The 12684-nt window shown below is 34.8% G+C and overlaps 1 protein-coding gene across 1 annotated transcript; it reads left to right on the forward strand.

Moving 5' to 3' along the window:
• The first annotated feature begins 9864 nt into the window (after positions 1-9864).
• On the forward strand, positions 9865-12057 carry LOC100262054 (exocyst complex component EXO70I). Its single transcript, XM_010656890.3, has one exon. It carries the CDS (start codon positions 9885-9887, stop codon positions 11898-11900), a length of 2016 nt encoding a protein of 671 aa, XP_010655192.1. The 5' UTR covers positions 9865-9884; the 3' UTR covers positions 11901-12057.
• The last annotated feature ends 627 nt before the right edge of the window (positions 12058-12684 follow it).

Below are 12684 nucleotides of genomic sequence, written 5' to 3' on the forward strand. Positions count from 1 at the left end.
ACAATTTTCAAAAATTGTTCTCAAAAACTATTTTTCAAAATTGTTTTAGAAAACAGTTACCAACACAGGCTCTTAGCTTTTGAAAATATATTTTTCATAAGATTTATTTCTTTCAAGGTATTTAATATAGTTTTTTAAAATAAAATTAATAACATTTATACCATCTATTTAAGCAAATGAGTATATATATGTATTCACTTTGCTTATATTGTATATGTTGAAAATTGAGCAAATACTTTGATTGGGTGAATGAATTTAACACGTGAATACATTGAATGGGTGAATGCATTTAACCCTTTTTCCATAATCCTAAAACCCTTAAGAAGCCAAAACATTTTGGCTTCTTGAATGTTAACAGTCTCTTTCTTCTTTTTAAAAGTCTATATAAAGAGACACTGACTTTCTTTAGGGGTTAAGTTTTTGAATTATGGCATTACAATCATCAAACCTTCATTTCCTTCTTCTGTTGTGATAGAGTCGGACACAGTTCAGTTCGTCGGGAGTGACTGCAAAGGTGTTGTTGCTGCCACTCAAAACCGTTTATCTTGGGAAATAGACGCCTTGCAATTCTGAAAGCACTAGTGGAGGAGGCAAATTTGTTTTAAGGAGATCGTGGTTTCATAAGACTTGATTTTCTCGCTTCTTCCTTCTTTGTTCATTTATTTATTTATTATTTTCTTTCTTTCTTTTCCTTGTTTGACGGGTTAACCAGATGTAGTCTATTGTCTTAAAACAAACTATAGGAAGTGTGGTCTACAATTTTAAAAGGTGGTAGCAAAAGATGTTATTCCATTTGACCACTTTGAATCTCGCAAGATTCTTGACCGAGGATGCTCCTAAGCTCAGACAAGATGAACTCAATATCCAAGTATCAGTGTTGTGGATGCTTAGAAACATTTTGACTTCCTATGTAGAAATTATGCCATGAATAGGTTAGTTGATTCTTTGTGCAATGTTTACTCTAACAAGAAAACAACTAAGGAGTTATGGGAATCTCTAGATCAGAAATATAAAACTAAGGATGTCGGGGCTAAGAAATTTGTCGTGGGCTTCCTCGACTATAAGATGGTACATTCCAAAACTGTGGTGAGTCAAGTCCAGGAACTTTAAGTAATCTTGCATGAGATACATACTGAGGGAATGATTTTGAGCAAAACTTTCCAAGTGACAACTATAATTAAGAAATTATCCCTTGCTTGGAAAGATTTTAAGAATTACCTCAAGCACAAAAGAAAGGAAATGAGCATCGAGGATCTGATTATTAGACTTCGCATTGAACAAGATAATAGAAGATCTGAAAAGAAATGGGCAAACACTTTGAATGAGGCCAAGGCTAATTTTGTGGAACATGGCCATAGTTCCAAGGCAAGGAAGAACAACAATAAATGGAAAGGATCTAAGTTAGGACCTAAATGAGGGATCTCCAAGAAGGTGAAGTTTCAAGGAAAGTGCTTCAATTGTGGAAAGCAAGGTCACAAATTTGTTGATTGTAAACTACCTAAAAAGAACAAACCCAAGGAAGCTAATGTGATCAACGACATCAATAAAGACGTTTTTGACATTGATCTCACAACCGTAGTCTTTGAGGTGAACTTGGTGGGATCTAACCCAAAGGAATGGTGGATTGATACTAGTGCTACTCGCCATGTATGCTTTGATAAGAAAATGTTCTCCATTTTTTAACCAATTGAGAATGGGGAAAAAGTGTTCATGGGGAACTCTACCACTTTTGAGATCAAAGGTCAAGATAAAGTAATCCTGAAAATGACTTCCAAGAAGGGGTTGACTCTAACTAATGTTTTATATATACCTGAAATCCGCAAGAACTTGGTGCGCGATTCATTGCTGAGTAATCATGGATTTCGGTTGGTGTTTGAGTCAAACAAATTTATTTTGTCCAAGAGTGGAATGTATGTTGGAAAGGGGTATATGAGTGATGGAATATGGAAACTCAATGTAATGACTATTATTAAGTCAAATATGAGTAAAGCTAGTTCTTCTACTTAATACTTGAGTCTTCCAATCTCTGGCATGGTAGATTAGGACATGTTAATTATGATACATTATGTAGATTAATTAACTTAAATCATATTCCAACATTCCAAATTAATTCCAAACATAAGTGTGAAACTTGTGTTGAGACAAAACTAACAAGGTCATCTTTTCAAAGTGTTGAAAGAAACACTAGACCCCTTGGTTTAATTCACAGTGACATATGTGATTTGAAATTTGTACAAACAAGAGGTGGTAATAAATATTTTATTACTTTTGTTGATGATATAACCAAATACTGTTATGCGTATTTGCTAAGAAGCAAGGACGAAGCTTTAGAGAAATTTATTTTCTATAAAAATGAGGATCAACACAAGAAAATTAAGGTGCTAAGAAGTGACAGAGGTGGTGAGTATGACTCGCCATTTGTTAACATTTGTGCTCAATATGGGATTATACATGAAACCATAGTACCTTATTTGCCTCAATCCAATGGAGTGGTTGAGCGAAAGAATCGTACCTTGAAGGAAATGATGAATGTAATGTTAATAAGTTCTATATTGCCACAGAACATGTGGGGAGAAGCCATTTTGATTGCTAATTACCTTTTAAATAAGGTACCTAAAAAAAAAAGCATAAAAGACTTCATATGAGTTTTGGAAAGGAAGAAAGCCATCCTACAAATACTTCTGAATGTGTAGATGTCTTGCTAAAGTGGCAGTCCTTCCACCTAAAAAGGTGAAAATAGGACCTAAGACTATTGATTGCATTTTCATTGGTTATGCACATAACAGTAATGCTTATCAGTTTCTTGTTTGTGAATCGAACATTCTAGATATTCACAAAAACACAATAATGGAATCAAGGAATGCATCGTTCTTTGAAGATGTATTTTTGTGTAAATCTAAAGAAGAGTTAAGTTCATTAAAACGAATGCTTAAGACTATTAATGAAAATAGTCAGGATCAAAATAAAGAAGTTGAGGTAGAACCTAGACGTAGCAAAAAGGCTAGGATAGAGAAATATTTTGGTCTAGATTTTCTCACTTATATGCTTGAAGGCAAACCTCAGACTTTTAAAGAGGCAATGAACTGTACAGAAAGTCTTATGTGGAAAGAGGCATTTAAGAGTGAAATCGATTCCATATTGCAAAATCATACTTAGGAACTAGTGGATCTTCCACCAGGTTGTAAACCTTTAAGTTCTAAGTGGATTTTCAAAAGAAAGATGAAAGTAGATGGGTCAATTGACAAGTATAAAGCAAGACTTGTAATCAAAGGCTATAGACAAACTGAAGGCTATAGACAAACTGAAAGCCTAGATTATTTCAACACATATTCTCTTGTGAAAAAAATAAATTCCATTCCGATGGTACTTGCAATTGTTACCTTGAGAAATCTTGAAGTACATCAAATAGATGTAAAAACAACCTTTCTAAATGGAGATTTAGATGAAGAAATCTATATAGAGCAACCAGAAGGTTTTTTTCCGCTCTAGGACAAGAAAAGAAAGTGTGTAAATTGGTGAAATCTCTATATGGCTTAAAACAAGCACCAAAACAATGGCATGAGAAATTTGATAATGTTATGATGTCACATGACTTCAAAATCAATGAATGTGAAAAGTGTATTTATGTCAAAGATACTGAACATCGTTATATCATTGTATGTTTGTATGTAGACAACATGCTCATTATTGGCAGTGATGATAAGATGATCACATCTACAAAGACCATGTTAAATTTAAGATTTGACATGAAAGACATGAGACTTGTTGATGTAATATTGGGAATAAAAATCATAAGAACATCAGATGGACTTATCTTAAGTTAGTCACATTATGTAGACAATATTATTGGAAAGTTTGATAAAGATAATTTTGGAGTAGGTAGAACACCGGTAGATGTAACTCTATATTTGTCTAAGAATAAAGGCGAGAGTGTTTCTCAAATAGACTACTCTAGAGTAATAAGTAGTCTAATGTACTTAATGAGTTGTATGAGACTAAACATAGCATATGCAGTTAGTAAACTAAGTAGATACATGAGTAATCCTAGAACTAAGCATTGGTAAGGAATTATAAGAATACTAAAGTACTTACAGTTTACTCGTGATTATGGGTTGCACTATACGAGATATCTAGTTGTACTTGAAGGATACAATGATGCAAATTGGATATCTAATGTTAAAGACTCAAAATACACTAGTGGTTATGTGTTTACACTAGGAGATGCAACGGTATCATGGAAATCCTCAAAACAAATGGTTATTGCCCGATCCACAATGTGGGGGCCGGTGCCTTTCTTTCTTTTACGACCTAAACTCCTATTTGTCAGCCGTGGGGAACTATTGCTCGATCGGGGGGAGGGAAAGGCTTGGGCCTACCTATCCTGATAGGACCTCATAAAAGAACGGGAGTTGTTGAGAGGTTCCATATTGCCGAGTTGAAGGACAACACTTTTGTACGTGATCGTAGTATGTCACGTCGTCTCGTCCCCGTTGCATTGAAGAGTACCTATGCACTATGTTCCGGTTCACTGATAAGGAAGATAGAGTTGGGGTGGGAGTCTACGATGTGAGACTAAAGTATGACCCGGGGAGATACAGGAATATGAATTTGTAACACTAGATAAACATGGAAAAGAGGTTGAATGGTTACACCACTTCCTAGAGGATATTACAAGGTGGCCAAAGCAAGTGCCTTCAATTTGCATGTATTGTGATAGTCAATCTAGCACAGAGCAATATGTATAATGATAAGTCTAGACATATTTGTCGTAGACACAATACCATTAGACAACTACTCTCAACTGGGGTTATCTCTATGGACTATGTAAAATCTAGGGATAATATTGCGGATCCACTAACTAAAGGGTTAAATAGAGAGTTAGTTAAAAAGTCATCAAGGGGAATGAGACTCAAGCCCATAAAAGAATAAGTTGATGCAATGGATACCCAACCTAGCTGATTGAAGATCCTAAGATCTAGGTTTAAAAAAGACAACTAAACTATAAAGATTGTGTTAAATCACTGTGGGGATCTTCCCTTGTCCATTCCTATGATGAAATAGTGATACTTGTAAGAAGAAAGGGTAAGCTATGCTTTTAATGATCCTTATGCATCAGAAATCCGAGCAAGGTAATGCGAGTCACTCTTAATTAAGAGATCACCTATGTAAGAGTAAAGTGGGGTTGTTTAAAAGGGAATTGAATAGGGCACACTTCTTATTAAACTCTTACTAAACCAGACATATGTTCATGGCCAAAATGAACCTAATAGTAAGACTTGAATGTGTTAGGAAGATTCCTGTGTAAGATATGTCATCATCTTCACATATGACAAAACAGTTCAAGGATATTGTGTCTACTGTTTAGTTAGTAGAGTAAATATATTTCTATAAGGGAAGGTTCAAAGGGTAACAACTACCTCTCATTTACAAGTTTCAACCGTTGAACTCTATCATAAAGTTTGTCATGTTTTTAGTCGATAATTTCATTCATGTGGGGAATTATTGGAAAATTGAACAAATACTTTGATTGGGTGAATGAATTTAACCCGTGAATACATTGAATCGATGAATGCATTGAACCCCTTTTCCAGAATCTTAAAAGCCTCAAGAAGCCGAAACGTTTTGGCTTCTTGAAGGTTAACAATCTCTTTCTCCTCTTTAGAAGTCTATATAAAGAGAGACTCACACTCTTTTGCGGGGTTAAGTTTTTGAATTGTGGCGTCAAAATCATCAAACCTTCATTTCTTTCTTCCATTGTGATAGAACCAAACACAGTTCAGTTCATCGGAATGGCTACAAGGTGCTATTGCTGTCACTTGAAAACTGTTTTATCTTGGGAGTCAGATGTCTTGTAATTCTCAAAGTACCAGTGGAGAAAATGAATTTGTTTTAAGGAATTGTAGCTTCACAAGACCCACTTTTGTCTCTTCTTCCTTCTTTGTTTATTTATTATTTTCTTTCTTTCTTTCTTTCTTTTCCTTGTCTGTCAGATTAACCAAATGTGACTTATAATATACATATAGTAAAATTATATAGTAAAGATAAAAAAAAAAAGAAAAAGAAAAAAGAAAATTAAGATAAAATGTAACGAGATTGAAATATTTAAAAAATTATGATTAATCATTTTCGTTTTCCCTTTTAATCTAAAAAGATTGAAATAGTTTCTATCAAGGGAATTTAAGGTAGCAACCATTCTTCCCAACCCGAGGTTCAAATTTACAAATGCAAGATTTGAATATATTATGATGGGTTTTGGGTTAAAAAAAATCAACTAAAAAATATTAGGGTTAGTGTGTGTCGAGCATTTCTCACTTTTAAATTATCTTAGGCTATGATTTATCATTTTTTACTTATGTTAAAATAATAGGTTTATCGTTTTTGTTTGATTAAAATATTTTGGAACATTGAAATTTGAGTTCATAAATTATTACTTATGTTAAATCAAACTAACATATTTTAAGATTTTGAGACGATTATTTTTTACCATTTTATTTGATAACATGGTTGATGCAACATAAGCCTTAAAATAATTATTTTATTTAATAATCTATAAGAATCAATGGGAACTTGAATCGTGGATGGGTTTGATGTAGGTCAATGGTTTTCAATCTAACCTTGAGTTGGAGATGATGTGGATTGAACATATTGATAGTAAATTTGATATGAGTTAGTCTTCTCAACTGCGGTACTCTTTTAAATTACAACCCGAATTTTATTTCATTTCATAAGTTTTAAAATAATGATTAACGTGCCATTTTTATAAATTGAAACGATGTAATTGAATTAGAGAAAGTTAGTCCATGATTTTGAGAGGGAGTAAAAGTGCTTCCTGAGGGTTAGGAAACACTTTCTTACAAAAAAAAAAAAAAACAAAAAAAACCTTTTGGCACACCAATATCCATTTTCCCATTAGATCGTTGAGGATAGATAGGTGGAGGCCGTGGCTAGCAACACATAACGTCTAAGCTTAATAGTTAAGAAAGAGTGCTAGAGACGATTTTTTTCTATGGGTGATAATTGTTCTCTACCTTAAAGTCATCAACCGGCTTAAATAATAAGCCATTGTTTTTTTTTTTTTTTTTTTTTCTTTTGCATTATTATCTTAAGTTAGAAGACTGAAATATACGACTTAAGTTAGAGGCTGAATTCGGTGGAAGGCATGCTAAGGACATTACTCCCATACAAATTCATTCTTGTCCTTTTCAGTCTTAGGAGTGATAAGAACGCATAAATTTTCCCTGAATCATTTTCTATGAACTTTCTTAGGGAATTGAACGAGTCAATGAAGCAATGCAAGTCTACTTATTCCTAGGAGGAACAACTTCAATGATGGCCTTTGCTTTGTTGTGGTGGACCTATAACTTTTGTGAAACAAAAATCATAGGAAATTCCCAACACTTATGCAAAAGTGGTATTGATTAAAAGGGATAAAAATATTCTCAATTTGTAAATCTAATCATTCATTTTTTTTTAATTTTAAAAAACCTATTTTTGATAAAAAAAAAAAAATATCATCACTTTTTTCTTGAAAAAATAATTTTTTTTAAAAATAATTATTGTGTGAATAAGCGAAATATTGAAAGATATTTATAAAAAAAAAAAGAGTTACTTTTCAAGTTTCGAAGCGAAAGAGGTTACATTTATAAAAAAATGAGTTACATGAAAGATTATTCTTCCGTATAACCCAAAATTCCATTTCTATAGGCAAATATTTCTACCAATAGCTCTATATAGCTTCTAATATTAAGAGTTAAAAAATTTATCGATTATTTACTTGTTTTGTATAGTTTGATATATAAAATATTAATTTTTGATAATATATTGTAGGACCTTAGGAGCTACCAATTCTCCTAAAAACAATTGTTATTAGGAAATGTGCATACCCTAAGCGCCCACGACGAACAAAAAGGGAGTTGATGGACTCAGTCAACCCTCCGATCTACCAACAATCTCCCCCCCAAAGACACCCTTGGGGTTCGAACCCGTGACCTCGACTCTGATACCACTTGTAGGACCTGAGGCGATACCAACTCTCCTAAAAGCAATTACTATTAGGAAATGCACATACTCTAACCTTATAGTGCATTCACCCAAGCGCCCACGATGAACACAAGATGAGTTGATGGATGCGACCAACCCTCTGATCTGCCAACATATATAAATGTTATTCACGTCTTTGTTATTTAATTTTAGACTATAAAGTATTTTTATGTAATTTTATTATAACAAGATGTAAAACTAATAATTGCATAATTTTAGACTATAAAATATTTTTCTTATAACTTTTGGTTGCATAAATTTCATAAAATTGTTAATTAACAATTATATTCTTTATAGCTTCTGACGATAAGAAAATACATATTTACAACCTTGGCATATCCTCTAACTAGTATGAAGAATATTACTTTTCTCATTTTCATAATTTTTTGTTATGAATAATAATAATTATATAGCTTCTCACTATGTATAATTTAAGTTTATGATATTTTTTTATATAGATTCTAGCTATATGAGTTTTAACATTTATTAATTTACTAACGTTTTCTAAGTAACTTTAGATCGTAAATTACTAAAATTTGAGTGATGTTATAATAACATAAAATAATTGAAAATTTGTAACAATTACAGAAAAAATAAAAATTAGGGTGTGATATAACTTTTGGTTATACAACATAATTAAAAATTGTCTCTACAACTTCTAGCTATAAAATTATTAATTGATAGTTTTATTTTATATAGCTTTTGGTTGTATAAGAGAATTAGAAATTGTGTGCATGTCGTCTAATTATGAAGTAATCGTCATAGGGATTGTCTTTATGACTTCTGATTATGAAAAAATTTCTATATCGCTTTTGACTACTACAAAATTAAAATATCAATAATTACAAGCTTCTAGTTTAATTATATAAAATATGACTTACATAACTTCTAATTATGAGATAAAAGAAATAAAATTATAAGAATAAAAGCGGAATACAATGACATACAGCTTTTCATCTATATTTTGAAATAAAAGTATTTAAAGAAAATAAGACTACGCATGTATAAAAATTCTTGTAGATAAATTGTTCTTTTTTTTTCAACCCATAGTATCATACTAATAGTGTATTATAAAATAAACACAAAAATTTAAAAGAAGAAGGTGAAGAAAATAGGATGAGAAGATAATTTAAGTGTTCGATTTTTCTTTATTAATTTATAAATCCTTATTTATAGGTTAAGGGTAATAGCAATATGATAAGATTATAAACATGGTAATAGTATTGTCATTCGCGATATATCATAAACATTTATAATAGTAAATGACTTTTTTTTTTATTGTCATATTTTGGAAAATATTTTAAAACAAAGGTTATATTTGGTAAAAAATTCCTATGTTTTATTCATTTGAGTGAGTATACTTCAGTCCAATCTCTTCACCAAAAGTATCCATGCCTTTTGAGCTCACCCAAAGAACACACCTTAGAATTGGTATAGTTGGTGTCAATGGCAGATGCCTCCAACGGTCAGAAAACTTATGACCAGGCCAAGGCCCAGCCATGGGCCCAAAGTTTCATTATAATTGGGCTCAAGCCAAATTGGGCTTGAGCTGGGCTGGGCTGGAATTTTATCACACCTTTGTTTTTTGGGTGGTGGAATGTAGTTCTTAGATTTTGGACTATGGTGGTTGAGATTGAGTGAGATTCTTGATAATTTTGACAGTCGTGTTTGGTTTGAATCTGGTACTCTTCTTTCTACTTGTTTTGGTGAGTTTGGTGGAGAAAGAAACTGAAGATTATGGTTTCTTTCACACATTCAATAAACCAACTTACAATATTTAGCTCGCTTCATTTTCAATATGTTCCAAAGCTAAAACTCCAGTGAGTGTTCAAAGCTTTCAGGCAATGGCTGAGGTAGACAGCTTTCAGAATCTGCTAGCTGCAAGGATGTTTTTGAAAACAAGCCTAGAGAAATCAAGAACTGTAGCTTCTGGCCTGGAGAAAACCGGCCCCAGGTTGGAGGAGATTAAGCAAAGACTGTCATCATTGGAAGCTGCGGTTCGGCCTCTTCGGGCACAGAAATGTAGTCTTGCTGCAGTTGGGGGCCATATCAGCCGCGCAGTTGGCCCTGCTGCTGCAGTTCTGAAGGTGTTTGATGCCATCCATGGGCTGGAGAAGTCGCTTTCGTCTGACCCGACTTCAGACCTCTATGGGTACCTCTTAGTCGTTAAAAGGCTGGAGGAGGCCTTGAGGTTTCTGGCTGAGAATTGTGGATTGGCAATAAGGTGGTTGGAGGATGTGGTTGAGTTCTTGAAAGATAATGGCGTCACGGATGATCACCGGTACCTCTCCAATGTGACTAAATCTTTGAACATCCTCAGGGAGTTGCAGGCAAGCGAAGAACGTGCCCGTCTCGATGGAGGGCTTCTCAGTGCTGCATACGACAAGCTGGAAACCGAATACAGACGGCTTTTGGGAGAAAATGGTGTTCCTCTTCCCATCATTTCCTCGTCATCTTCCATTGTTGCTCCATCATCTTTACCGGTTTTTGTTATTCAGAAGTTGCAGGCCACTATTGAGAGGTTGCGTGCCAATAATAGACTTGAAAACTGCATTTCTACTTATATTGATATTCGTAGTTCAAATGTTACAGCATGCTTAGAAGCTCTTGGTTTGGACTACCTCGAGATATCTATCTTCGAGTTCGATAACTTTCTGAACATGGAGAGTTCCGTAGATCTGTGGAGCAAGCATTTAGAGTATGCTGTGAAGAATCTGCTGGAGCTCGAGTACCAGCTCTGCAACGACGTTTTTGAGAAGATCGGGTCGGATGTTTCAATGGATTGCTTTGCAAGGATTGCTATCCAGTCCGGATTTCTGGCTTTCATTCAGTTTGGGAACACTGTCACAGAGAGTAAGAAAGATGCAGTCAAGCTCTTTAAACTATTGAAAATCTTCCATACTTTGAATGAACTGAGATTGGATTTCAACCGCCTGTTCGGGGGAAAATCTTGCATTGAAATTCGAATCCCAACCAGGCATCTCATCAAGAGGGTGATCGATGGTGCTTGTGAGATATTTTGGGAGCTTTTGCCGCAGGTGGAGGCTCATAAGGGGACTTCTCCTCCTTCCAATGGCAGTGTTCCAAGTCTGGTGAGCTTCGTCGTTGACTACTGTAACCAGCTGCTCCAGGATGATTACAGGCCAACCATGATACAGGTTCTGGAGATTCACCAGAACTGGAAACACCAAAAATTTCAAGAAGAACTCTTGAGGAAGGAGGTCCGCAACATTGTGGAGGCGGTTCAGCGGAACCTGGATGCCTGGTCCAAGGCCTATGAGGACACCTCACTGTCCTACATTTTCTTGATGAACAATCACTGTCACTTGTACAAGGCCCTCAAGGGGACAAGCCTTGGGAACCTCATAGGTGACTCTCAGTTGAAAGAACACAAAAAGAACAAGGACTATTACGCGTCGATCTACTTGAGGGAGAGTTGGGGAATGCTTCCAGGCCTTTTAGGCCATGAGGATGAGACCTTGTTCTCAGGTGGAAGGGCCATGGCCTGCAGTCTGGTGAAGAAGAAGCTGAAGGCATTCAATGAGGCCTTGGATGGAACCTATAAGAAGCAATCGAACTGGGACGTGGCCGACGAAAACCTCAGGAAGAGGATATGCCAGCTTGTGGTTGATGCCATTGTGCCTGTATATAGGAGCTACATTCAGAAATATGGGCATTTTATTGAACAAGATGGCATTAAGAATGTGAAAATTTACTCTGAAGAGGGTTTGGTGAGTATGCTGAGCTCAATGTTTCAGCCAAAGAAGGGGAAGTGTTATAGCATTAATACCAGGCACTCCATTGATAAAATGAGTGAGATTGTCACCAGTCGGTTTCCCTCTACTACTGTTGTAGCATGATTATGTATCCTCTTTTTGTCTCTCATTAACCATGAGGGACTCCTTACTTCTTATAATCTTGATCTAATTAGCTTGTAAGAGAATTGTGTGGAAAAGTTATGAATTAATGAGGGGTTTGGAGTGTATGCTATGATATTTTCTCGTACCGCTACGGACTTGCAATATTTAGGTTAAGAGATGTGATTAGCACTCGAAATTATCTTTCTATGCTTAAAAGAAAGATTTTATATACCATTTGAGTGTCATTTAGTATAGGGATGGCAATGGGACGGGTATTTTCGGATACCTGCCCCGTCCTGCCCCTAATGAGACGAAGTTTAATTTTAATAAACGGATTTGGGACGGGTTTGAGAATTTTTTTTGAAATCCGGGGCGGGGTTGGGATGGGAGCGACCTATCCCAAACCCGTCCCATTGTCATCCCTAATTTAGTATTCTTTAATCTAAATATATACTAAGCCTACTTTTGAGTACTAGTGATTGAAAAATGCAATATAGAGAGAACAAAGAGCATCAGGTAGGGAAGTCTCAAAGCAACACAAAAATTTGAGGATGGTGGAAACATGAATGCTTAAGAGGCAAAGGAAGACTTGGGGAGGGATTTAGACAAATAAAAAAGGTAAGAAAATATGTGAAGGAAAGGCTGTATTGGTCTTAGGATTCCCAAATGGATAACAAACTTATAAGACAAGTCAATGAAAAAAGGAGAATCCATTGTTGGATTGAAAGCCTCATTTCAATACCATTTCCAATAGCAAGGGATCATTCCAATACAAGCTAGCTAA

The sequence above is a fragment of the Vitis vinifera genome, chromosome 9 (genome assembly GCF_030704535.1).
Source record: "Vitis vinifera cultivar Pinot Noir 40024 chromosome 9, ASM3070453v1".
NCBI classification, from domain to species: Eukaryota; Viridiplantae; Streptophyta; class Magnoliopsida; order Vitales; family Vitaceae; genus Vitis; species Vitis vinifera.

Bases quoted from the DNA above. Each gene is read 5' to 3' on its own strand.
- LOC100262054 (XM_010656890.3), top strand. From the start codon at position 9,885: ATGGCTGAGGTAGACAGCTTTCAGAATCTGCTAGCTGCAAGGATGTTT.